The sequence below is a fragment of the Chlorocebus sabaeus genome, chromosome 28, assembly GCF_047675955.1.
Source record: "Chlorocebus sabaeus isolate Y175 chromosome 28, mChlSab1.0.hap1, whole genome shotgun sequence".
In the NCBI taxonomy this organism is placed as follows: domain Eukaryota; kingdom Metazoa; phylum Chordata; class Mammalia; order Primates; family Cercopithecidae; genus Chlorocebus; species Chlorocebus sabaeus.
This window is the reverse complement of record NC_132931.1, coordinates 7993584-8021021: the sequence shown is the minus strand read 5'-3', so window position 1 is coordinate 8021021 and position 27438 is coordinate 7993584. Positions and strand designations below refer to the sequence as shown.

At 51.7% G+C, this 27438-nt stretch overlaps 1 protein-coding gene across 4 annotated transcripts in view; it reads left to right on the top strand.

Moving 5' to 3' along the window:
* GTF2IRD1 (GTF2I repeat domain containing 1) overlaps nt 1–27438 on the top strand; it is a 145492-nt gene that overhangs the window by 17553 nt on the left and 100501 nt on the right. The window contains exon 1 of one of the 4 annotated variants that reach the window (XM_073012678.1): nt 22546–22655. The exons of 2 other annotated variants lie outside the window; for them this stretch is intronic. In XM_073012678.1, coding sequence (XP_072868779.1) covers nt 22578–22655 — 78 coding nt within the window. In that variant the 5' untranslated portion in view covers nt 22546–22577. Of the gene's footprint in view, nt 1–22545; nt 22656–27438 lie in introns of those variants that run through there. One more of the 4 variants, XM_073012679.1, reaches the window with a different exon arrangement.

Here is a 27438-nt window from a genome sequence, read left to right as displayed (position 1 = left end):
CCTCTGGTTCTATTCATACGATGTTCTGGAAAATGCAAGATTAGGGACAGGGTTTGCCTGGGAGTGGGAGACTTTTTTGAGGAGATGGAACTGGAATGTGTTTTGATTACCATGCCAGTTACCTGACTGCGTGCATTTGTGAAAACTCATAGAAATATGGCCAGAGGGGGTGGCTCATGCCTGTAATCCCAGCACTTTGGAAGACTGAGGCAGGAGGATTGCTTGAGGTCAGGAATCTGAGACCAGCTTACACAGCAAAAAAAAAAAAAAAAAAGTTAGCCAGGTGTGGTGGCACACAGCTGTAGTTCCAGCTACTCGGGAGGCTGAGCGGGGAGAACTGCTTGAGGCTGGGAGTTCAAGTCTGCGATGAGCTATAATTGTGCCACTGCACTCTGGCCTGGGTGACAGAGCGAGACCCCATCTCTACAAAAAAAATTTAAAAAATTAGCCAGGCACGGTGGCTTGTGCTTCTATTCCCATTCCCAGCTACTCAGGAGGCTGAGGTGGGAGGGTGGTTTGAGCCCAGGAGTTTGAGACCAGACTATGTTGCCTGGGTTACATAGCAAGACCCCTGTCTCTATCTTTTTGAAATAAAAAAAAAAAAAAGCCGGGTGTGGTGGCTGACATCTGTAATCCCAACACTTTGGGAGGCCAAGGCAGGCAGATCATGAGGTCAGGAGATTGAGACCATCCTGGCCAATGTGGTGAAACCCCATCTCTACTAAAATTACAAAAATTAGCCAGGCGTGGTGACAGGTGCCTGTAGTCCCAGCTGCTCAGGAGGCTGAGGCAGGAGAATCACTTGAGCCCGGGAGGCAGAGGCTGCAGTAAGTCAAGATCGCGCCATTGCACTCCAGCCTGGGTGACAGAGTGAGACTCTGTCTCAACAAAAAACAAACAAACGAAACAGAAAACTCATAGAACTGTATGTCCGAAAGAGTGACTTTTATTGCATATATATTACACCCCAGGTAAAGAGGGGCCTGAACTGAAACTGCCCTTTCCAGAGTAACTCCATTTGGAGTTCACCATCTCATTTGTTCTAGTTGGTGCCACCATCCCTTCTACAGATAGTGAGTTTCGGTCTATCAAGTTGGCCAACCTGACTTGTGCCTAGGGCCGGGACCAGGGGCTCCAGTGGGGCCCCCCTCTTTCCCCTTCCTTGGGCGTCCTAACTCCTCCTCGTTTCCTGAGCCTCTTGGATGGAGGGAGCCATAGAATGTTAGAACTGGAAGGAACCTCAGAATATACAGGCCTCTTCTTTTTCAGATGGGGAAACTGAGGCTCAGGGCTGGGAAGACACTTGACTAAGGTTCTAGAGTTATGAGGATCGAGATCTAAAACCACATCTGGCCAGGCACCGTGGCTTATGCCTGTAATCCCAGCACTTTGGGAGGCTGAGGCAGGAGGATCACTTGAGGTTGGGAGTTCAAGAGCAACCTGGGCAACATGGTGAAACCCCGTCTCTATTAAAAATAAAAAAAAAATTTAGCCAGGCATGGTGGCGGGTGCCTGTGATCCCAGCTACTTGTAAGGCTGAGACATAAGAACTGCTTGAACCCGGGAGGCGGAGATTGCAGTGAGCCGAGATCGCACCATTGCCCACCAGCCTGGGCAACGAGAGCGAAACTCTGTCTCAATAAATAAATAAATAGGCTGGGCATGGTGACTCACGCCTGTAATCCCAGCACTTTGGGAGGCCGAGACGGGTGGATCACGAGGTCAGGAGATCAGACCATCCTGTCTAACACGGTGAAACCCCGTCTCTACTAAAAATACAAAAAAATTAGCCAGGCCTGGTGGCGGGTGCCTGTAGTCCCAGCTACTCGGGAGGCTGAGGCAGGAGAATGGCGTGAACCTGGGAGGCGGAGCTTGCAGTAAGCCGAGATCGCGCCACTGCACTCCAGCCTGGGCAACAGAGCAAGACTCCGTCTCAAAAAAAATAAATAAATAAATAAATAAATAATCAGTCAATCAATCCACATCCATGACTCTTGGTCTGGGCCTTCTTGCCCTCCCGCAGATGCCCCTGGAGCCTCCCTCGTCTCCTGCTCCTGGTTCGGGAGGCTGGACAGGCCCATGCTGGCCCCACAGCCAGTGGGAGGCTTTGTAGTAGCGTTTGCTGGACAGGGAAGAGGCAGGTAGGGAAGGGAGAGTGGTCAGAGCATCTGTAGCACCGCAGCGGAGGAGAGAGTGCGGTGAAGGCTGGCGAGTGGTTGATTGTGGGGAGCTGTGAGAATGGTTGATGGCCCCCCAGGGACAGACAGGAGAACGCAGCAGTGGTGTCTGCTCTTTGGAGCTCCTGACGTCACATGGAGTAACCTCCAAGCCTCACGATGTGTTCAGGTAGATCCCAGCAAATGCAGAATTGGGGTCAGCCTGGTTGGGATGGCAACCAGAAGAGCTTCCTAAGGGAAGGACCCCAGGAGAACCTGGTGGGGGCAGGGGAGAGATCTTGGCCGGTGTCCCTCCCCAGGGGGGGAACCCAGTCTCAGGGATGTAGCTCCCCCCCGTTTATGCTGGTATTGCTGTGTCCACCAGCCTGGGGCTGCCAAGAGCTCTGGAAACTTCCGTGAGGATGGGCGTGGAGGGTGGGGGGTGAGCATGTTGGCAACTCAGTGCTTTTTTTTTTTTTTGAGACAGGGTCTTCCTCTGTCACCCAAGCTGGAGTGCAGTGGAACAGTCATAGCTCACTGCAGTCTCAAACTCCCGGCCTCAAGTGATCCTCTCGCTTTGACCTCCCAAAGTGTTGGGATTACAGGCATGAGCCACTGCGCCCGGCTTTGGGGATTCTTATTGGCTGTGAACCCGCCCCTTGTTGCTCCCATTTTCTTGGTTTAGTGCCGACTCTTGCCGCTGAGGGGAGGCAGACTGAGCCTCCTGGAGTCTGGGGTCTGGGTAGTGAGCCTGCGCACTTCCAGGAACCATCCATAACCCACCCACATCCTGGACAGCCCGTGACCTTGGTAATACAGACACTTGCCCACGGCCCTATTTTTGGCTCTGAAAATGATATCTTCAGCCGGGCATGGTGGCTCACATCTGTAATCCCAGCACTTTGGGAGGCCGAGCCCGGCAGATCACCTGAGGTCAGGAGTTCGAGACCAGCCTGACCAACTTGATGAAACCCCGTCTCTACTAAAAATACAAAAATTAAGGCTGGGCGTGGTGGCTCACGCCTGTAATCCCAGTGCTTTGGGAGGCTGAGGCAGGTGGATCACCTGAGGTCAGGAGTTCGTGACCAGGCTGACCAACATGGCGTAAACCCTGTCTCTACTAAAAATACAAAAAATAAATAAATAAATAAAAAATAAAATTAGCTGGGCATGCTGGCGGGTGCCTGTAATCCCAGCTACTTGGGAGGCTGAGGCAGGAGAATTGCTTGAACCTGGGAGGTGAGTTCAACCAGTGAGCCGAGGTCGTGCCACTGCACTCCAGCCTGGGCAATGAAGTGAGACTCTGTCCCAAAAGCAAATGATATTATGGGGTCCCCTCTGGTTTTCAGGACCCACAATGCCTGCAGAAAGCCCACCTCAGGTCTCACTGTAGCCCCCATGGTGGGGAAGCCCCTCGGCCTCTAACAGGGCAGGCAGAAAAGATGTGTTTGGAGTAAATAATGAGCCGGTGGGAGAGCCACTCCACCATGGTGCAAATATTTGTGTGCGAATCGCTAATCTGGACAGTGGGACTGGATTGTGGGGTTGACAGTGAGCCATGCCTAGGGGACTGTGCAGGGGACATTGTAGGGGTGCAGGGCCATGTTTACTCCAGATCCCAGCAGACTGAAGCTGGCTCCTGACTCTGTGCTGTGTGACCTTGGACGAGTTGCTCAGCCTTTCTGAGCCTCTGTGTCCTCATCCGTAAAATGGGGAGAGTACTGTTGTGTTTGTAGGGTTGCTGAGGGGGGTTGTGAGATGCCATTCAGCAGCACAGCTCCTGCCGCTGATGGCTGCAGTGCAACTGTGGTTTCTCGGAAATGTCATCCCAGGCCCAGCTAGCCCTGAGGCCCTGAGGCCCAGGTGGGGTTTTGAGGAAAAGGGATCTGTCCGGGAGCAGTGGCTCGGGCCTGTAATCCCAACACTTTGGGAGGTTGAGGCGGGAAGACTGTTTGAGTCCACGAGTTTGAGACCAGCCTGGGCAACATAGCAAGACTCCATCTTTTAAAAAAAAAAAAATTTAAATTAGCCAGGTATGGTGGTGTGTGACTGTAGTCCCAGATACTCAGGAAGGAGTTGGGAAGATAACTTGAGGCCAAGAGTTTGACACCAGGGCAACATAGCAAGACTCCGTCTCTACAAAAAATAAAATAAGTAGCTGGACGTGATGGCACACACCTTTAGTCCCAGCTACTTGGGAGGCTGAGGCAGGAGGATCACTTGAACCCAGGAGTTGGAGGCTGTAGTGAGCTATGATCATGCCATTGTGATCATAGCCTGGGTGACAGAGCAAGGAACCCTGTCTCAGAAAGAAAGAAAGAGAGAGAGAGGAGAGAGAAAAAAAAAGAGAGAAAGAAAAGAAAAGAAAGAAGAGAAAGAAAGAAAGGAAGAAAGAAAGAAAGAAAGAAAGATCGATCGTCAACCCCTGTCCATTGAGCCTGACTCGCACCTCCCACCTCGTGTTATTATGTCTTTATTGTTATTATTATCTTATTGTTATTATGTCTTTATTGGAGGGGACTGGGGCTCAGAGAGGGGAAGCAAGTTCTCCAGCATCACACAGCTACTCGAGGCCAAGCCACCACTAGACCCAGATGTCCTGGGGCCTGGCCCCGTGTGTGTTCCTGAAACTACAGGGTTTTGGTGTGGGACTGCCCTGCCATCTGTTGCTGTACCCTAGGAAGGGGAGGGTGTGGCCCGGGCTGGGCTCCTCCAAGTTGCTCTGTCCCTGGGTTTTGGAAGGAGAGGGGCTGCTTCATGAAATTGCATCACTTGGTCAGAGGCTCAGGCAAGCCCAAGTTGGATGGAGGTGGCCAGGCTTTTCTGACAGGTGAGGGCAGAGGCGGAAGTAAAGAAGGTGCTCAGAGAAAGGGACGGATGTGTGCGCATGCGCACACCCAGCTACAAAACGAGGGGCGCCATTCCTCAGGGACCGGGCCGTTAACATGAGCCACCCGTCTGATGGACTGTGCGGCCCGATCCTGCCTGTGTGGTGCCACTCCTGGCCTGGAGTACACAGTGGGCCCGCAGTAGCTGCTTTGGTGTTTGTGGAATGAATGAATGGGCTAGCGGCGCCCACTGATGAGCATCTGCCAAGATGCATGGAGGTGGCAGCTGTGGTCCGGATACCTGATAACGGATAGACACCTGTAGGAAACAGCCTCCTCTCCAATGCCTGGTGGTGGTGAGGGATGGGGGCGTGGCTATTTTGCAGTTGGATGGTGTGGATACTTACAAGTCACCTAATCCCAATGCTCTGGACTCCTGTCTATAAAATGGGATGGCGTAGGTGTGGGCTGGTGGTGCTTGGTGGATCCCGCCCAGGCCCCAGAAAAGGGGCTGATGACAGCTAGTTGTTATTTTTATTACTAAATCACGGCTCAGCCCAGCCTGGCCTGACAAGCCCAAGTTCCTGGTGGATGTCTGCCTCTTCCATGCCCGCTTGGAAGCCTTCTCAACCTCCCCCCCACTTTTTTTTTTTTTTGAGACAGAGTCTCCCTCACTCTGCTGCCCAGGCTGGAGTGCAGTGGCTCGATCTCAGCTCACTGCAACCTCTGCCTTCCGGGTTCAAGAGATTCTCCTGCCTCAGCCTCCCAAGTAGCTGGGATTACAGGTGCACGCTACCACGCCCAGCTAATTTTTATCTTTTCAGTAGAGATGGGGTCTCACTGTGTTGGCCAGGCTGATCTCAAACTCCTGACCTTAAGTGATCTGCCTGCCTCTGAGCCTCTCAGATTTCACTGGTGCCCCACCGTACTCTCCTACCTCCCACCTTTGCCCAGGCTGACCCTGGCCCCAGTCTCCCCCGCTGAATGGCCACCCAGCCTTCGGGGCAGTGCTGCTGGGCCCATGCCAGCCAGCCATCCATCCATCCTGGATGTGCCCACGCCTGGTCACTCCCCAGATGAGGAACTGATGATCTTTGGTCACTGTTTATAAGCTTCAGCTTCTCTTTCCTCATCCAGGAGCTCCGGGGCAAGGAGTGGGCCTGATTCACCCCCGTTCAGGGTCTGGGTCCTAACAGGTGTGGTGAAAATGAGCACTTAGTCAGCGTCCCACAGCATCTAAAAGACGGGAACAAGGGCGGGGATGTGGGTAGGCCCAAGACTGGGAATAGGGAAGCCTCTGGAATGGGGACTGGATGATGAAAAGGCTCTGGAAGATGTGGCATCCAAGTGTTTAAAGCAAGAACGGGGCTGGGCGTGGTGGCTCATGCTTGTAATCCCAGCACTTTGGGAGGCTGAGGCGGAAGGATCACTTGAGGCCAGGAGTTTGAGACCAGCCTGGCCAACATGGTGAAACCCCATCTCTACTAAAAATACAAAAATTAGCCAGGCGTGCTCGTGTGCACCTGTAATCCCAACTACTCAAGAGGCTGAACCAGGAGAATCATTTGAACCTGGGAGACAGAGGTTGCAGTGAGCCGAGATTGCACCACTGCACTCCAGCCTGGGTGACAGAGTAAGACTCTGTCTCTAAAAAAAAAAAAAAAAAAAAAAAGGTGTGGGGAGGGCCAGAGGGCATTTGGGGCAGGGCGGGGCAGGGCAGGGCCGGGCCTGGTGACTGGAATGGGGTGACTATAATGAATGCTTTGGAGTAGGTCTGGGCAGGTGGGGAGGCCAGATGCCAGGGGAGGGAGGGGGCATGGTGATCCTTCCATCTGGGGCTAAGGATTGCAAGGCCTTCGGACAACTTCTAGCCCAGGGTCTCCATTGACAAATGGAGAAACTGAGGCCCAGGGAGGGACAGTGCCAGTGCTCAGGTTTTACATAGCAGGTGGGCTGTTCCCCAGCCCACTGCAGGGCGTAACCTGCCCTGGAACACCTGTCCTCACCCCTGTTGGCTCAGTGGTTGCAGGGCCATGGGTGGGTAGAGGTTGGGGAGTGAGCTGGCCCAGGTGGGCAGGGCTGGGGGCGCCGTGAGCCAGCACCCCAGGATTAGATCACCCACGAGTAATGGGCTTTTTTCTGTCCAGCTTTTTTCCGACAAGAAAAGGCCTGATGTTCCTCATCCGTGTTGTTCTGAGAAGGCATGTTTATGTCTGGCGAGGGAAGGGTTCTTGGGAGGCAGGATCCCAGGGCCCCCCTGTGCTGCCTGGCCCCAGGGGTTGGCACCGCCCCAGAGCTGGTTTCCTCCCACCATCTCCTGACACCCAGCCCCCACGCTTTTCAGATGCCTGCCTGAGAACAAATAAATACTTCTGCACCATGCACATGAGCTCAGATAAGCGGCCGGGGCTCGGCCAGAACTGGGGGCACCAAATGCCCCCAGCTGGGTGCCAAGCCTGCATTTCTCACCCAGCACCCCCTCACGCCCCAATGCGTGGAGGGACAGAGATGTACTGTGAGCAACACGGGACCTGATGTCAGGGGTGGACAGTAGCTCAGCGGGTGATGTCAGCATGAGCAATCGTCCCCATCATCACTGCTGTTAAGTGAGCCGGCACTTAGTATCCCCAGGCCCGGCGCCAGGCCCTGTTCACGCATTCTCACGTGGGGCTCTCACAGAGGCAAGAGCTGTAGAAATACCGTCACCCTTTTGCTCAGTGGGGCCAGGAAAGTTTGAGCATTGTGTGTGTGTGTGCGTTTAGAGACAGGGTCTTGCTCTGTTACCCAGGCTGGAGTGCAGTGGTGCGATCATAGCTTGCTGTAGCCTAGAACTCTGGGGCTCAAGCGATCCTCCCACCTCATCCTCCTGAGTAGCTGGGATTACAGGCGTGCGCCACCACACCCAGCTAACTTTTGTTTTTAGTAGAGATGGGGTTTCACCATGTTGGCGAGGCTGGTCTCAAACTCCTGGGCTCAAGTGATCCACCTGCCTCAGCCTCCCAAAGTGCTGTAATTATAGGCGTGAGCCACCAGCCCCACCATTTTTTTTTTCTTTTGAGATAGGGTCTTGCTCTATTGTCCAGGCTGGAGTGCCATGGTGTGATCATGGCTCATTACAACCTCTGCCTCCTGGGCCTAAGCAACTCTCCCACCCCAGCCTCTGGAGTAGCTGGGACTACAGGCACATGTTACCACACTAGGCTAAAAAAAAAAAAATTGTAGAGATGGGGTCTTACTATGTTGCCCAGGCTGGCCTCAAACTCCTGGGATCAGAAACCTGGTGGTCATTCCAGGTACCTCCCTTGGGACCCCCCCCTCACTGGCTCCTGGTCTCAAAGCCTGTCCTCCATCCCCTGCTGCTGTGCTTCGGGCCTGGCTGTCTCTGGCCTAGGCTGTCACAGAGGCTTGGCAATTCCTGGCTTCCTGGCTCCGAGCATGACCCTACAGTTCCTCCACCGTATCTTCCTGGGATCCCCCACACTGTCCGCGTCTAACCCCCGCCCTACGCCCTGCAGCGAGGCTGACCTTCTGAGGTCCTTGGCCTCACCCCAGTGGCCACGCTGGTCTCTGCCCACCACTTCCTGCCCTGCCCTGCCGTGCACACACCAGCCATGCAGAGCTGGGTTCGTTCCCCACCCACCCACCCACTCCCACAGCCTCTGGCCCCGCTGAGGCCCGACCAGGACACGTGGGCGGCCCAGGCTGGCGGTTGAGTTTCCTGGGCAGCCAGTAATTTGGCACTCCTTCAAACAGGTCTTTATTTATTCAGCATTTATTTCTAGGGGAGGTGGGTGCTGCAGCGGGGCAGGGAAGGCGTCTCCCTTGTAGAAGAGCAGGGCCCGGGCACAATGCCCGTCTCCCCTCCTCACCTGCAAACGCAACTCCCCTGGGAGGCTCCCGGCAGCTCAGGTGTCACCTCCTCCAGGAAGCCCCACCCTGACTGCCTCACCCGCCATCCTGGGCTTCTTCCATGCCACTTATTTTTATCTTCACTGAAGCATAATTTACTTCCAGTAAAGTACATGAGTACATGAATTTTTTTTTTTTTTCTTTAGACAGAGTCCTGCTCTGTCATCCAGGCTGGAGTGGTGTGATCTTGGCTCACAGCAACGCCCCCCTCCTGGGTTCAAACAATTCTCCTGTCTCAGCCTCCTGAGTGGCTTAGAGGCGCCTGCCACCACGCCCGGCTAATTTTTGTATTTTTAGTAGAGACGGGGTTTTGCCATGTTGGCCAGGCTGGTCTCAAACTCTTGACCTCAAGTGATCTGCCTGCCTCGGCCTCCCGAAGTGCTGGGATTACAGGCGTGAGCCATTGCGCCCAGCCCAAGTACATGAATCTTAAGCATCCCGCGTGATAAATTTTTCCCTCACTTGTGTACTCATGTAACCATCACTTAGCTCAAATCCTTGCACAGTGTTTTAATCTTTTTTTCCCCCCGCCCAGTAGTCTGTTTTCAGTCATTTTCCGTGCCAGCCTGGGAATCCTTCAAGGACAGAAGCACCTGCTGTTGGCCCCTGCGCTGTGTGGGACACAGTCTAAGAGAGTATTGGTGCCTGTGTCCCCACCCGTGTGATTGTCCCCATGTGTATGTGTGTGACAGAGGCTGTGGCCGTGGGAACATGTGGATCTGTGAGCCTGGCCAGGGGCCCCAGTGCAGGGGCAGGCGCCCCCTCCTCCACTGGAAGAGAGCCTTGTCCGATCCCCCAGCCAAGGGCCTTTGCAGGGAGCCGTGGCCCTGCTGGAGAGTCCCTGCCGGCTGACAGCCCAGAGATTAGTCTCCAAGGCCACGACGCCAGTTGCCATAGGCACGCAGGCCCGCGTCAGGACTGCGATTTCTCATCCTGGTCACGCAGGCAGGCGGCCGCCCCTGCCCGCCTGCTAGGAGCCAGGCCCAGGCTTTAAATAACAAGGGTGGAAACCTGAACCGCGGAGCCGTCTGCCCGGCAGATCCTGGCCTCCCCTCCTGGTAGAGCAGGCATGGGGCGGCCTGGACCCTGCATAGTGCCGGCCATAGTGCGACGGGGGGTGGGTGAGGTCCCTCCATGCCGGCCCCAGGGGCCGGAGAGAAATGGAGAAACCTGAGTTTGGGGGCTCTCTGAGTGCTCCTAGTACCTGATGCACAGCCCGAGCTGAGAGGAGACAGCCCCTTTTCCTAAATCCTGCCCTCCACTTGGAGGAAGGATGCCCTACCTTCCAGAAGCCTAGATGAAGGGCAAATGGGGCTTCGCAGGGCCAGGCCTCAGATCGGCTTCCCCCACCCCTCGGGGAAGAGGCAGGCAGCTCCCTCACTTCCCCTTGGAAGGCAGCATGAAGCCCTGTGCTTCCTGGAACTGCCCTTTTGCCCGGGCCTGGGGCCGACTTTCCTGTCCTGGGGTGGAGCAGCTGTGTTGGATGTTTGGTTTTGCTTTTTGTTTTTCTCGATTTTTTTTATTTAAAAGAAAAATTATTTTAGAAATGAGGTCTTGCTCTGTGGCCCAGGCCGGAGTGCAGTGGCGCAATCCCAGCTTGCTGCATTCTTGAACTCCTGGGCTCAAGCCATCCTCCCACCTCAGCCTTCCGAGTAGCTGTGACGACAGGCGCGTGCCACCACGCCCGGCTCATATTTTAAATTTTTTTGGTAGAGATGGGGTCTTGCGATGTTACCCAGGCTGGTCTCAAACTCCTGGCCTCAGGCAATCCTCCCGCCTCTCTGGCTCCCAGAGTGTTGGGATTACAGGAGTGAGCCACCACGCCCAGCCTGGTTTTGCTTTTAAAGGATGAGGTTTCTGTTGTTTCTCTCCAAATGGTAAAAGTAATACTTACCTTAAGTGACTTAGAAAATACAGAAAAGTAGAGGGAAGCAGAGTCAGGCACAGATCCCGCCCTGAGATGCATGGTCTGGAGTTGGCATCCCGGGCTGCACTGTGTGTGCCCCTGAGGTCGTCCTGTCCAGTGTTGGAATCAGCCTCTGGTGGGCATCAGGTTGCCAGGACCTTCTCCTTGTTTATATGTGGGTGTGTGTATCCGTGGATGTACCAAGTGAAAGCTTTGGGGAAACATCTTTGCATGTAAATCTTTGCATTTGGGATAATTAACTCAGGATTAATTTATAGAATTATAAGTCCTGGAGCGAAGGGTGGGAACAGAGTTAAAATTAAACTTCCTGAAACACGTCACAGTGTCACCAAATCACTTCGCTGGGAGGACAGTGTGCACCCAGGATCCTTCTGTGGGGTGGGCTGGTATTTAGTGTGAAACTTACGGCTGCTGGGCTGCTGGGCTGGGAAGAGCTTGGCCACAGGTGTGGGGTCTTGTCTCCAGTGACATGCCCAGCTGGCTCTTGCAGCCTCTGCGCTGGTGACAGGATGGGGTGAGGGGGCCCAAGGAGGCTGGAGGTGGAGCCCTGCCTCTAGGCGGAACTGTACCATCCGTACTTGCAGGGCAGGGTTAAAAAGGGACAGTTTTGCTGTTTGTTTGTTTGTTTTTCTGTCATCTAACTGGATGTCCCAATACCTGATGTCTTCTAAAACTTGTTATTTTTAGTTTTAGTTTTAGTTTTGACACGAGTCTCCTTCTGTGTCCCAGGCTGGAGTGCAGTGTCCCAGGCTGGAGTGCAGTGTCCCAGGCTGGAGTGCAGTGATGCAATCTCGGCCTGCTGCAGCCTCAGCCTCCTGAGATCAAGCGATCGTCCTGTCTTAGCCTCCCGAGTAGCTGGGACAACAGGCATGCGCCACCACACATGGCTACATTTTAAATTTTTTGTAGAGTCAGGGTCTCTCTATGTTGCCCGGGCTGGTCTCAAACTCCTGGGCTCAAGTGATCCTCCTGCCTCAGTCTCCCAAAGTGCTGGGATTACGAATGTGAGCCACTGTTTCTGGCCTTATGCACACTTTTCGTTGAGAACAAAGTTATTTGTTGTAAGGGAACTGTTCACACACTAAATTACCCAGGTAACCAGCACCCAGATCAAGAAACAGCATTGACAAGCCCCTCTCACCCCCTTCCAGTTAGTACCACTGTCCCTGACCCCACCATGATAACCGCCGTTCCATCTCCTGGCTTCAGAATTTGGCCTCCTTTTGAACCTTACATAAATGGAATTCTGCAGTGTGACCTCAGATTCTTTCATCATCCTTGCGAGATTCTGCCGTGGTGTTGCGTGTCTTTGTGGTTTGCTTGTACGTCTGATGCCTTTTCCAATAAATGGGGCACCTGGGAGGAGTCAGTGGAAACATGTGCCGTGGAAACAGGTCAGGTCTTGTGCTGAAATTCAGACACTTCTGAATTACTGCCCATAGTCAGAGAAATAAAGTTTATTTCCCTAAAGGATGTTGTGTGGTGTATAGGAAAGAATTTGCAATCAGCATAGCTGTTAAGCCCACAGGAGAGCATGTTGTGTTATGGTGTGAACTTGAGTTGGGTGTGCAGAGATGTGGGGTTCAGTGTGACCCCTCTGGGCCTTGGTTTCCCTAGATGAACATGCAGGTGGTTAGATGAGGGGCCCATCTAGCTCGGTGCTGCGATGTTAAGCATATACTTCGCAGTGCTAAGAGGTTGTTTTCCAAAGTGTTTGAAGTTTGCTCTTAAGATCTTATTTAGGCTGGTCACAGTGGCTCTTTCCTGTAATCCCAGCACTTTGGGAGACTGAGGCAGGATTGCTTGAGCCCAAGAATTTGAGCCAGCCTGGGCAACATAGCAAGGCCCCATCTCTACAAAAAAAAATATATATTTTTTAATTAGCTGGGCATGGTGGCATGTGTCTGCAGTCCCAGCTACTTGCGAGGCTGAGGGAGAGGATCGCTTGAGCCCAGGAATTTGAGGCTGCAATGAGCTGATTGCACCACTGCACTCCAGGCTGGGTGGCAGAGCAAGACTGTCTCTACAAAAACATTTTTAAAAGCCAGGCGTGGCGGCATGCACCTGTAGCCCCGGCTACTTGGGAGGCTGAGGCAGGCGGATGGCTGGAGTTCAGGAATTTGAGGCTGCAGTGAGCCGTGATCGCGCCACTGCATTCCAGCCTGGGTGACAGAGCGAGACTCCATCTCTACAAAACATTTTTTAAAAAATTAGCAGGGAGCTACTCGGGAGGCTGAAGCCGGCGGATGGCTTGAGTCCAGGAGTCTGAGGGTGCAGTGAGCCATAATCACGCCATTGCATTCCAGCCTGGGTGGCAGAGCAAGACTCTGTCTCTTAAAAAAAAAAAAAAAAAAAAAAAAAATCTTATTTACCAACTTGGCTCATTTCTAAGTGGAGCAAAAATGCACCGTCTCACTTTTGCTCTGCCTGAATTACCCCCAGGCCAGGTTTCCTGGTATCAGGAAGGAGCTGTGTAGATAGAGCCAGGGTCTCCCGGGGGCAAAGACCCTCCGAGAGGCCTTGATAAGTGGGCAGCTTCCACTCAACAGCCCCCAGGGATGGAGACCCAGTGCCCACACAGCAGCTTGTTCTTCCATTCTGGGACAGTTCTTCCAATTAGGAATGTTCCCTTGTGTTGGCTGAAAGCCTGTGTCCCTAAACTCTCTACCAGCGTAATGGCAACGAACCTGGGCTTGGGTCTTCAGGAACCAAAGCCGTAGAGTCAAGGATTTGGAGAGATGGTATATGCCTCACCAGGCCTCACATGATGGTCTTTTTTTTTATTTTTAAATTGAGACCAGGTCTCACTCTGTCATCCAGGCTGGAGTGCAGTGGTGGACTTCAGCTCATTGCAACCTCCACCTCCCAGGCTCAAGTGATCCTCCTGCCTCTCAGCCTCCCAAATGGGAGTGAGCCACCACACCCGGCCATCCTTCAATTTAATTTTTTTTTTTTTTTGAGATGGAATGTCACTCTTTTACCCACCCAGGCTGGAGTGAAGTGGTGCGATCTTGGCTCACTACAACCTGCACCCCCCGGGTTCAAGCAGTTCTCCTGCCTCAGCCTTCGGAGTAGCTGTGATTACAGGTACCTGCCGCCACGCCCGGCTAATTTTTGTATTTTTAGTAGAGACGAGATTTCACCATGCTGGCCAGGCTGGTCTCAAACTCCTGACCTCAGGTGATCCGCCCGCCTCAGCCTCCCAAATGTTAGGATTACAGTCGTGAGCCACTGCGCCCAGCTTGTCTTTCCTTTTTAAGGCTCAGTAATATTCCATTATATGGATAGATTGTGTTTTGTTTATCTATTCATCATCGGACGCTTGGGCGGTTTTTGCCTTTTGGCTATGGTGAATACTGATCCTGTGAACATGCTGTACAGATGTGTCTTTGAGACTGTTACCGTTTTATTAACAACATTGCTGTAATGAGGGATCTCAAATCTGGAGTGGATCTGATAAATCGCCTCTTTCAACGCCTTATCCAGTGCTTGAGTCCGTCCTTCCAGAATCCCACGGAGACTTCTTCTGGCTTCAGATGCGTGGGTGGGAGGCATGCCGCCTCCGGACACCTCTGACCAAGGGCCCAGAGCTGGGTGGCTTAGGGTGCAGGAAAGACGCTTGTGAGTGGGACCATGGCAGACGGATGTGCATCAAGGCATCCTCTAGCTACAGATGCCCCCAAGGGAGGCAGCGGTGGGGCTGCCGCAGGAGAAACCTGGATTGGAAGCTTGGACACACTTTCCACAATGGCCAGGATTGATGGACAGTGGAATTAATCAGAGGAGTCTTGGAGACTGGGGCCTTTAAAAATAGATGCAGCTGGGTGCAGTGGCTCACACCTATAATCCCGACACTTTGAGAGGCCGAGGCTGGTGGATCACTTGAGGTCAGGAGTTTGAGACCAGCCTGGGCGACATAGCAAGACTCCGTCTCTACTAAAATATTTTTTAAAAATTAGCCGGGTGTCTTTGGGAGGCCGAGACGGGTGGATCACGAGGTCAGGAGATCGAGACCATCCTGGCTAATACGGCGAAACCCCGTCTCTACTAAAAATACAAAAAACTAGCCGGGTGAGTTGGTGGGCGCCTGTAATCCCAGCTACTCGGGAGGCTGAGGCAGGAGAATGGCATAAACCCCGGAGGCGCAGCTTGCAGTGAGCTGAGATCTGGCCACTGCACTCCAGCCTGGGCGGCAGAGCAAGACTCCGTCTCAAAAAAAAAAAAAAAAAAAAAAAAATTAGCCGGGTGTGGTGGCGCACTCATGTAGTCCAGCCTGGGTGACAGAGTGAGACCCTGTCTTTAAAATTAAAAAAAAAAAAAAAAGAAGAAGAAGAAAGAAAGAAAGGAAAATACATCCCATGGAATCAGTTTCTTTCTTTCTTTTTTGGAGATGGAATCTTGCCCTGTCGCCCAGGCTAGAGTGCAGTGGCATGATCTTGGCTCACTGCAACTTCCACCTCCCAGGGTCAAGCAGTTCTCCTGCCTCAGCCTTCTGAGTAGCTGGGATTATAGGTGCCTAACACCACGCCCAGCTAATTTTTGTATTTTTAGTAGAGATGTGGTTTCACCATGTTGGCCAGGCTGGTCTCGAACTCCTGACCTCAAGTGATCCGCCCATGCCGCCGTGGATTCTATTTCTGTTAGGAATGTGTTTGTTGCAAGTAACCTGAGAAACAGAGGCTGAGCAGGGAGAGGTATCTCATGTAATAGGAGGCGTGGGTGGGTGGTCTAGCTGCAGGCAGCTGCTCTGGCACATCAGAGGGGCCCACACCATTTATCTCTCTCCTCTGACTGAGGGCTTTGGTGCATCCTGACCTACAGGGGATGTGAACCACCAGGCAGGGCGCAGGGTGTAAGGGATTGGGCCCCCATTACCTGCTTCTGGGGAAACTCTGCTCTTTTGTTTGGGAATGCGTCACTGGTCAGATTGTGTCTTGTGGTCATCTCTGGCTGTGGGAGAGTATAGGAACGGGAGGATTTTGTGTTGTGGCCTCCACAGAAGAGGAGAGCAGGGGAGAAGTTGGTTATATGGGGATTGAAGTACCAGCCACACAGCATCTGTCTGCCTCACAATCCCAGCACGTTGAGCTGGGCATGGTGGCTCACACCTGTAGTCCCAGCTACTCAGGAAGGTGAAGCAAGAGGATTACTCGAGCCTAGGAGTTCAGGACCAGCCTGAGCAACATAGCGAGACCATGTCTCTACAAAAAAAAAAAAAAAGAAAAAGAAAAAAATCAGCCAAGCGTGGTTATGTGCACCTGTAGTCCCAGCTACTCAGGAGACTGAGGGTGGTGTGGGGAAGATCCCTTGAGCCCAGGAGTTCGAAACCAGCCTGGACAACATAGCAAGACCCTGTCTCTAAAAACAAAGAAATGAGATGCATTAGACAAAAGTTATCAAAAGCTGGACTCAGTGATGTAGATGAGAGAGTTACAAGATAACTTTTCTTTTCTTTTCTTTTCTTTTTTTTTTTGAGATAGAGTCTGGCTCTGTCACCCAGGCGGGAATGTAGTGGTGCAATCTCGGCTCGCTGCTACCTTCGCCTCCCGGGTTTACGCGACTCTCCCTGCCTCAGCCTCCCGAGTAGCTAGGATTACAGGCACCCAATGCCATGCAGGGCTAATTTTTGTATTTTTAGTAGAGATGAGGTTTCGCCATGTTGACCAGGCTGGTCTTGAACTCCAGACCTCAGGTTATCTGCCCGCCTCGGCCTCCCAAAGTGCTGGGATTGCAGGTGTGAGCCATTGCACCTGGCTGAGATAACTTTTCTCTTTGTCTCTATTCCCTTTCTGAATATGAAAGCTTTCCAGTTCTGCTTGATATTGTAAGAAATACCAAGTCACCCAAAGTGTATGCAGTCTCTCTCTTTTTTTTTTTTTTTTTTTTTTTTTTTTGCGGTCTCCTATCTAAGAACTAACCAGACCTGACTCTGCTTAGCTTCTGAGATCAGATGAGATCAGGCGCTTTCAGGGTGGTGGGGCCGTAGACTGTTTTTGCAATCTCTAGGAATTTTTTTTTAAGGCCAGAGAAAGATAAATTATCCACATTACTTAAACAATTTTTAAAAATATACAAGAAAGCCTAGCTTATTTAAAGCCCAAAAAACTGTAATTCCATTGGTAGCAAAGATGTTAAACATTTAAAATGTGATTAAATCTAAAATTGGTGACTTCTGAATAAACTGTAGTTTTGAATTTGATATAGCAAATCTGTGGCAGTGTTGAACAAAACAACTTATACATAATGCATTTTTATATTTTAAACTAACAAAGATGCTTCAGAAATATCGAGGACATTTTTTAAAGAATTATTTATATTTTAATCTTTTCAAGTTTTCCATTTTGTTTCCATCACTTCCATTTTTTTTGGAATATTGTGCCTCCTCAAACATCACAGTAAGAGAGTGGTGGGACTAGAGATGGATCCCTCAGCATAAAAAATAAAATTTAGCCAGGTGCAATGGCTCACACCCGTAATCCAGCACTTTGGGAGCCCAAGGTGAGAAGATCGCTTGAGGCCAGGAGTTCGAGATCAGCCTGGGCAACATGTGAGACCCTATCTCTAAAAAGTGAAAATAAAAACTTAGCTGGGTGTGGCGACGCATGCTCTGGTCCCAGCTACTCAGGAGGCTGAGGCAAGAGGATGGCTTGAGCCCAGGAGTTGGAGGCCACAGCAAGCTATGATCATACCACTGCACTCCAGCCTAGAGACAGAGCAAGACCCTGTCTCAGAATAAGGAATTGTAGCACGCTCAGAATCCTAGAATCTTGCTCTGGGTATCAAAATTGGATGTAGGCTCTTTAGCTGCAGTTGAAAAGGGAATTATAAAATAGACCTGGAGTCAAAAACAAACGGGTGACTTTACAACTGGGAAAGACTGACTTAAGTAGGATGCTTTTAGCTGCAAATGAAAGAAACCTCAGGCTGGGCACGGTGGCTCACACCTATAATCCCAGCACTTTGGGAGGCCAAGGCAAAAGGATTGCTCGAGACCAGGAGTTCAAAACCAGCCTGGGCAACATAGTGAGACCCTGTCTCTAACAAGATTTTTTAAGTGAGCCAGGTGTGGTGGCAGGCGCCTGTAGTCTCAGCTACTTGGGAGGCTGAGGCTGGAGGATTGCTTGAGTCCGGGAGCGATCGAGATCGAGGCTGCAGTTAGCTATGATTGCATCACTGCACTCCAGCCTGGGTGACAGAAAAAAAAGAGAGAGAGAGAAGAAAAGAAGCTGTAGTCCTTGGGCGGGGGGTGGGGAGAAAGAAGAAGAAGAAGGAAAGAAAGCTTTACTAAGAGTGCCTTAAGAAATATGGACTTTTGCCTGGGCGCGGTGGCTCACGCCTGTAATCCCAGCACTTTGGGAGGCCGAGGAGGCGGATCACCTGAGGTCAGGTGTTCGAGACCAGCCTGGCCAACATAACAAAACCCCGTCTCTACTAAAAATACAAAAATTAGCCAGGTGTGGTGGTGGGTGCCTGTAATCCCAGCTACTCAGGAGGCTGAGGCAGGAGAATCACTTGAACCCAGGAGGTGGAGGTAGCAGTGAGCCAAGACCACGCCATTGCACTCCAGCCTGGACAACAGAACGAGACTCTATCTCAAAAAAAAAAAAAAAAAAAAAAAAAAGGACTTTTACTGTCTCACCCAAAGCTTAGAGATGGCAGATCTGGGGGTCATACAGGACCAAGTTCTTCCATGAGTTCACGCTGTGGTCCTCAGATACCCTCACCTCCCAGGCTGATTCTTTTCATGTCTCTAGTTGGCTGTCGTGGTCAGGAGTATCACATGCAGGAGAAGGAGGACATCTCTGGTTTCAGTCCCCACCCCCCCTTTTTTTTTTTTGAAATGGAGTCTTGCTCTGTTGCCCAGGCTGGAGTGCAGTGGTGTGATCTCGGCTCCCTGCAACCTCCACTTCCTGGGTTCAAGTGATTCTCCTGCCTCAGCCTCCCAACTAGCTGGGATTACAGGTGCGCGCCACCACACCTGGCTAATTTTTGTATTTTTAATAGAGACGAGGTTTCGCCATGTTGGCCAGGCTGGTCTCAAACTCCTGACTTCCGGTGATCTGCCCACCTTGGCCTCCCAAAGTGCTGGGATTACAGGTGTGAGCAACCGTGCCCGGCCTGGTTTCAGTTCCTTTCTAAGGGCAAGGACAGCTCTCCTAGAAGTTCCTCATGTCTCAGTGGCCAGAATTGAGTTCTGGCCTTTCGTTACACCTGGCCCAGCTAGGGGAAAAGGAGCGCCTTGCTCTCAGCCTTGGAGAATCACCACATTATCTCCAGGGATTGGGAGGGCCCAGCTGCCCCAAGCACCGGTTGCTGGGGCAACCCAACAAAGATTGTCCCGTCTTTAGATACCAGGTCACAACGGGGGGATTCTGTTAGCAGGGAGTGGGGCAGAGGACTTGGAGGACAGCCTTTGGGGTCAGATCCGGGACTAGAACTCAGATTTTTTTTTTTTTGACAGGGTCTAACTGTGTACCCTAGGTTGGACTACAATTATAGCTCATTGCAGCCTTGACCTCCTGGGCTCAAGCTATCCTCCTGCCTCCGCATCCCGAGTAGCTGAGACAACAGGCATGCATCACCACACCTGGCTCACTTTTTTGGTTTTTTGTAGAGATGGGGGTCTCACTGTGTTGCCCAGGCTGATCTTGAACTCCTGGGCTTGATCCTCCTGCCTCAGCCTCCCAAAGCACTGGGATTACAGGCATGAGCCACTGCGCCCAGTGAGACCCCGGGTGTCTTAACCATGACCCCAGACTGCCTTCTACTGCACTGTGGCTGGGTGTAAGACCCCCTCCCACTGCCCAGCCCAGAGCCTGGCCTGAGCAGATACGAATGGAAGGCCAGGGGCTGTGACTGGCAATGTTCTCCCCAGCTACAGTGACAGTGGGGAGGGGCAGGAATCCAGGACCCCCAGGCCATTCTATCCCCACTGGGGAGCCTTTGGGACTGGAGAGGGAGTATTCAGTGGGAGGCTGAGGCTGCTGGGGAGAAAGGATACCCTCCCCTTTCCAGAAGGGGAGAAATTTCTTTTTTGTTTGTTCTCTTAAGCTGCTTTTTCAAGAAACAAGCATATGGCAGCGGATGGTGCGGGGGCCGTGTTTGGGTGGGGTGTGTGCCTGCCTTTGCCTTTTACGTGGTTGGGTGTATTTTTTTTTTCTCCATCAGCTCCAACGCCCCAGCTGGTCCACAGGGCAGTGAGACTTGAATCACAGAGGCGCTTCCCTGGTGTCCAGAAAAATCCGGCTCTTTCTAGTGGCGCTTCCAAGGGGGAAGAGATTAGAGAGCTCTCCAGCAAACCCAGGCCTGAGCTTTGCAGAGGTCTGAGCTGAGGACTGAGTGTCCAAGGTGCTGAGGGTGTGGACCGTCTTTGTGAGGTGGGGTACAGCCAGTGAAGGAGCCGGTGTTAATTTCCTGAAGCTGCTATAACACGAGCCACAGACTTGGTGCCTTGAAAAAACAGAAATTTCAGGCCAGGCACGATGGCTCATGCCTGTAATTCCAGCACTTTGAAAGGCTAAGGTGGGCAGATCACGAGGTCAGGAGTTCAAGACCATTCTGGCCAACATGGTGAAACCCTATCTCTACTAAAAATACAAAAATTAGATGGGCGTGGTGGTGGGCACCTGTAATCCCAGCTACTCAGGAGGCTGAGACAGGAGAATTGTTTGAACCCTGGAGGTGGAGGTTGCGGTGGGCTGAGATCCCACCACTGCACTCCAGCCTGGGTGACACAGGGAGGAAAAAGAAATTCTTTCTTTCTTTCTTTTTTTTTTTTTTTACTTTTAGGTTCTTGGGTACAAGGGCAGGGTTCGTGACATAGGTGAACTTGGGTCATGAGAGTTTGTTGGACAGATTCTTTTTTCACCCAGGTATTAAGCCCAGTACCCAATAGTTATTTCTTCTGATCCTCTCCCTCCTCCCACCCTCCATCTTCTGAAAGGCCCGGGTGTGTGTTGCCCTCTCTCTGTGTCCGTGTCTTCTCATTGTTCAGCTCCCACTTATAAGTGACAACATGCAGTAGTATTTGGTTTTCTGTTCTTGTGTTAGTTTGCTAAGTATAATGGCCTCCAGCTCCATCTGTGTCCCGGCAAAAAACATGATCTCATTCTTTTTTGTGACTGCATAGTATTCCATGGTGTATATATACCACATTTTCTTTATCCATTGTATCATCGATGGACATTTAGATTGGTTCCATGTTTTGCTATTTTGAATAGTGCTGCAATAAACATACCTGTGCATGTGTCTTTATTGTAGAATAATTTCTATTCCTTTGGGTATATACCCATAAGGGTGCCAGGTCAAACAGTATTTCTATCTTTAGGTTTTTGAGGGATCACCACACTGTCTTCCACAATGGCTGAACTAATTTACAATCCCAACAATGTATAAGTGTTCTTTTTTCTCCACAACCTCACCAGCATCTGTTTTTGTTGTTGTTGTTTGTTTTTGTTTTGAGACGGAGTCTCACTCTGTCATCCAGACTGTAGTGCAGTGGTGTGAGCTCAGCTCACTGCAACCTCCACTTCCTGGGTTCAAGTAGTTCTCCTGTCTCAGCCTCCCAAGTAGCTGGGATTGCAGACATGCACCACCATGCCCGGCTAATTTTTTTTATTTTTGTTTTATTTTATTTTATTTTTTGGGGACAGAGTCTCACTCTGTCGCCCAGGCTGGAGTGCAGTGGCGCGATCTTGGCTCACTGCAAGCTCCGCCTCCCGGGTTCACGCCATTCTCCTGCCTCAGCCTCCTGAGTAGCTGGGACTACAGGTGCCTGCCACCACGCCCGGCTAATTTTTTTGTATTTTTAGTAGAGTCTGGGTTTCACCATGTTAGCCAGGATGGTCTTGATCTCCTGACCTTGTGATCTGCCCGCCTTGGCCTCCCAAAGTGCTGGGATTATAGGTGTGAGCCACCACGCCTGGCCCAGCATCTATTATTTTTTGACTTTAATAATAGCCATTCTGACTGGTGTGAGATGGTATCTCATTGTGGTTGTGATTTGCATTTCACTCATGATCAGTGATGTTGAGTCTTTTTTCATGAGATTGTTGGCTACATGTACATCTCCTTTTGAAAAGTGTCTGTTCATGTCCTTTGCCCATGTTTTTATGAGAACAACAAAAATTTCTGTTCTCACAGTTCTGGAGGCCAAAGGTCCAAAATCATTACCACTGGGCCAAAATCAAGGTGCCGACAATGCCATGCTCCCTCCAGAGGCTCTCGGGGGGAATCTGTTCCTGGCCTATTCTCGCTCCTGGGGGCTGCCAGCACTCCTGGGCTTGTGGCCACATCACTCCAGTCTTCAAGGCCAGCATCTTCCAATCTCTCTCTACTTTGTCTTCACTTAGACTTCTCTTCTATATGGATGTCCAGTCTTCCGCTACCCTATTTTCAAAAAATTTTTGTAGAGCTGGGGTCTTGCTGTGTTGCTCAGGCTGGTCTCAAACTCTTAGCCTCAGGTGATCCTCCTGACTCGAAGTGATCCTCCTGCCTTGGCCTCCCAAAGCACTGGGATTACAGGAATGAGTCACTGTGCCTGGCATGACCTCTTCTTCTCTTTTGTTTTTTTGAGATAGGGATCTCACTGTGTTGCTCAGGCTGGAGGGCAGTGATGTGATCTCAGCTCACAGCATCCTTGACCTCCTGGGCTCAGGTGATCCTCCCATCTCAGCCTCCCGAGTAATTGGGACTACAGGCATGGGCCACCACACCCAGCTAATTTGTTTTTATTTTTTGTAGAGATGGAGTCTCACTATGTTTCCCAGGCCAGTCTCAAACTCCTGGGCTCAAGCGATCCTCCCACTTCGGCCTCCCAAAGTGCTGGGCTTACAGGTATGAGCCACCACGCCCGGCCATGACCTCTTCTTATAAGGATGCATGTGATGGTATTTAGAGCCTACCCGGCTAAGCCAGAATAATCCCTTATCTCAAGATCCTTAATCACATCCGCAAAGTGATTTTGCCATATAAGGTAACACTTACAGGTTCCGGGATTAGGACGTGGCTGTCTTTTGGGGGTCATTTTTTGACCCTATCTCGGGTCTCTAAGGGCAAACTCCAACAGCCATTCTAGTAGACAGGTTCTCCTGTGATAGATGCTGGCCAGGGAAAGGAGACAAATGGAAGATCCCAGCTGACCCACCTCAGCTCTGTCCCCTCTGAGGGGACCTTATTCTCATTTATGTGGACTCCCTAAGCCATATATCTAGGCTGGAGTGCAGTGGCGTGATCTTGGCTCACTGCAGCCTTGACCTCGTGGGCTCAGGGGATCCTCCCATCTCAGCCTCTGGAGCAGCTGGGACTATAGGCATGCGCCACCACACCCAGCTAATTTTTTATTATTTTTTGTAGAGATGGGGTCTTGCCATATTACCCAGGCTGGTCTTGAACTCCTGAGCTCAAGCCATGTCCACTTTCCCAAACAGCCGCCCCATCTTGCGGGGTACAGCAGCGTCAGCCTAGTGTGCCCTCAGGGTGTATCCGTTATTTATCTTGGACCGCATAAACCAATAGCCCAACATTAGCAGTGTCAACAGTCATTTCTTCTTTTACTCTTCACAGTTTGAGAGTTGTCTGAGCTCAACCAGATGGGTCTCACTCAATCTCTCCTACAATTACAGTCAAAAGGTTGCCGGCAAGATTTGGAGGCTGCAGTGAGCTATGATCGCACCACTGCACTCCAGCCTGGGCAACAGAGTGAGATCCCATCTCTAAATAAAAAGTTAGCAGGGCTTGAGGTCATTTTGAAGATGTTTCACTTGCTGGCTCGGGGCCTGAGCCGAGGAACAGCCGGGGCCCCTCGGACTTCCCTGATGCCCCTTGGCCCCTCCAGCACAGTGGCATCACGATACCCAGGCTTCCCACGTGTTGGCTCAGAGTCCAGGGGCAAGGGTCTGAGAGTGAGTGAGCGGCTGGGGGAAGTCTAGCACCTTTGGGGACCTGACTGCAGAGGTCACGTGTTGGAGCTGCCCACACATTCTGTTCGTTCAAAGTGGGTCCTTATTCAAATCATGTTCAAAAGAAGAGAATTAGATGACACCACTTGTTGGGAGAAGTATTAAAGAACTGATTTTTTTTTTTTTTTCACTTTGGGAAGCTGAGGTGGGAAGATCCCTTGAGCCCGGGAGTTCGAGACCAGCCTGGGCAACATAGGGAAACTCCCATTTCTATTAAAAAAACAAACAAACAAACAAACAAAAAGAACTTATTTATTTTTTAGAGACAGGGTCTTGCTCTGTCACTCAGGCTGGAGTGCAGTGGTGTGATCACATCTCACTGTAGCCTCCACTTCCTGGGCTCAAGTGGTCCTCTTGCCTCAGCCTCCCCAATAGCTGGGACTACAGGTATGCACCACCATGCCTATCTAACTTTAAAAAAATTTTGGCCAGGCGCAGTGGCTCAAGCCTGTAATCCCAGCACTTTGGGAGGCCGAGACGGGCGGATCACGAGGTCAGGAGATCGAGACCATCCTGGCTAACCCGGTGAAACACCGTCTCTACTAAAAACTACAAAAAACTAGCCGGGCGAGGTGGCAGGCGTCTGTAGTCCCAGCTACTTGGGAGGCTGAGGCAGGAGAATGGCGTGAACCCGGGAGGCAGGGCTTGCAGTGAGCTGAGATCTGGCCACTGCACTCCAGCGTGGGCGACAGAGCAAGACTCCGTCTCAAAAAAAAAAAAAAAAATTTTTTTTATATAGAGATAGGAGTCTCACCATGTTGCCCAGTTTGGTCTCGAACTCCTGATCCCAAGCAGTCCACCTGCCTCAGCCTCCCAAAGTGCTGGATTACAGGCATGAGCCACCGCACCTGGCCTAAGAATGTATTGTCAGATGTAAAACCACTGCAGGAGGAGGGACCAGAGAAGAGGGCCCTGGGGCCCCAGAAGGAGGGTGCATCTGCCAGCTGGATTCCAGGGGTCTGAGTACCCAGGTGCCTGGGGTGGGAGAGTGGGTGTAGGCTCCAGGTGGGCGTGTCCTCTTCGGGAAGAGTGGGAAGGGCCCTCCAGAGCCCAGGCCCAGGCTCCTGGCTGAGGCTAGGACAGTCTCAGAGCATTTCCCCCAGGACAGCCCCAGAATCTGACCGCAATCTGTACCAACAGCACTTTGGTGTTCTGCTCCACTGCCTGTCAGCCCCACCACGGACACCGCACCCCATCGGGCTCACTCGTGCCTTAGTGCCTTTGCCCGAGCTGTCCCCTCTGTCTGGACTGCCCCATCCCTCACCACCCACCTTCTCCATGTCTCCTGATTCTTCCAAACCTGCATCAGTGGCTCCTCTCTTCAGAGGCCTTTCCAGGCCTTGTTAAGTGTAGCAGGTCCTGGGCACACACAGATGAAAGCAATCAGCCCTGTTCTCCAGGAGCTGATGCATGGGGGCTCTGACGCCTCCACACCCTGGAGAGGGAGGGAAGGAGGGGCTGAGGGAGCCCAACCAAGGGGCACAGCGGGAGGTGTTGACGAGCCCACTACAGCTAAGAGGGAGCCAGCAGCGGGGAACGGCATTTCTTAAAAAGGGCACAGCAGGTGCAAAGGCCTGAGTGAGAGTGCAAGGCCCACCCAGGGGCCTGCAGGCTGGAGTGTGGGGCTCTGGAGGGAAGATGGCGTCAGCTTCCTCAGTGGTGTGACTCCTGATGGGACATTGAGCCTCTTGAGGGTGAGATCATGCCCTGCCCATCTGTGCGTCCCAGCATGAGTGGGGCTAGGGCCAGCCACCTTCTCCGTGAAGGTTTTCACTGCATTCAGACTGTGCTAGAACTGACCCCAGGAGGACTTGGACTAGCGTGTGTGTGTGAATATGTGAGTGTGCATGCAAGTGTGTGTGTGTGGACATGCATGTGAGTTTGCGTGCATGTGTGTGCATGTGTGTGTATGAGTGCATGTGTGTATTGTGTGCACGAGTGTGTATCCATGTGAGTGTGGGTATGCATATGTGTGTGTGTGGGTGTATGTGTGCATGTGGATGTCAATGCGTGTGCATGTGTGTATGCATGTGAGTGGCTATGTGTGTGTGGGTGTGTGTGCATGTGCATGTGTGGATATGTGTGGGTGTCTGCCTATGTGTGTATGCATGTGAGTGTGGGTGTGTGTGCATGTGGGTGTGCGTGTGTGTGGGTGTGCACATGTGGGTGTGCATGCGTGTGCGTGTGTCAATGTGTGTGCATATGTGTGTAGGTGTGTGTGCGCACATGTGTGCATGCATGTGTGGGGGTGTGCGTGTGTGTGCATGTATGTGTGTGGGTGGGTGTGGGTGTGCATGTATGTGTGGGTGGGTGTGCATGTGTGTGGATGTATGCATGTGCATGTGGGCGTGCATGTGTCTGCATGAATATGTGGGTGTGTGTGGGTGTGCATGCATATGTGTGTGGGTGTGCATGCATATGTGTGTGGGTGTGCATGCATATGTGTGCGTGTGCGTGTGTATGTGTGGGTGTGTGCATGTATGTGTGGGTGTGCATGTGCTGTGGGTGTGCATGTGTGTGTGCGTGCATTTATGTGTGGGGGTGTATGCGTGTGTGTGTGTGTGTGCATGCATGTGTGTGTGGAGTTGCTAGTGCTCACACTCAGCCCTGGGGCAGAGATGTGCTAGTTAGGTACCCCCTTCCTCTCTCCACCCCATTCTAGCAAAGGTCACTGAGTGTCCTCTCTAGTCTTAGGAATGACACTCCACACTGGACAATGAGAGCAACCAAATACTTCCTCTCTTTCCCCTGCCCCCAATTTTGAAAAATTGTATTAAGACTGGGCATGGTGGCTCATGCCTATAATCCCAGCATGCTGGGAGGCTGAGGTGGGAGGATTGTTTGAGGCCAGGCGTTCAAGACCAGCCTGGACAACACAGCAAGACCCCATCTCTACAAAAAAATTTAAAATTAGCCCGTCATGGTGGTGCACACCTGTAGTCCCAGCTGCTCGGAAGGCTGAGGTGGGAAGATGGCTTGAACCCAGGAATTTGAGGCTGCAGTGAGCTATGATCACACCAGTGCAATCCAGCCTGGGCAACAGAGTGAGACTCTTTCTCAATAAAATAAAATATAAAAACAGAACTACTATACAATCCAGCAGTTCCACCTCTGGATATATACCCCAAATAATTGAAAACAGGGTTGCCAAGTGATTTGCATACTCATGTTAGTAGCAACATTATTTGCAAGAGTGTAAACATGGAGTGCAGCTGTACAGTCACAGCTCACTGCAGCCCTGACCTCCCCAGGCTCAAGCCATCCTCCCACCTCAGCTTCCTAAGTAGCTGGGACTACAGGTGTGCACCACCACACCCAGCTAATTTTTGTATGTTCTGTAGAGATGGGATCTCGCCATGTTGCCCAGGCTGGTCTCAAACTCCTGAGCTCAAGCAATCCTCCTGCCTCAGCCTCCCAAAGTGCTGGGATTACAGGCGTGAGCCACTGGACCTGGTTGGTAGTCCTATTTTTAATTTTTTGAGGAACCACCATGCTGTTTTCCACAGTGCCTGTACCATTTTGCATCCCTGCCAGGAGCGCACAGCATTCCAATTTCCCCACATTCTCACCAGCTCTTGTTTTTGTCCTGTGTTTTTTTGTTTTTTGAAACAGAGTTTCACTTTTGTTGCCCAGGCTGGAGTGCAATGGTGTGATCTCAG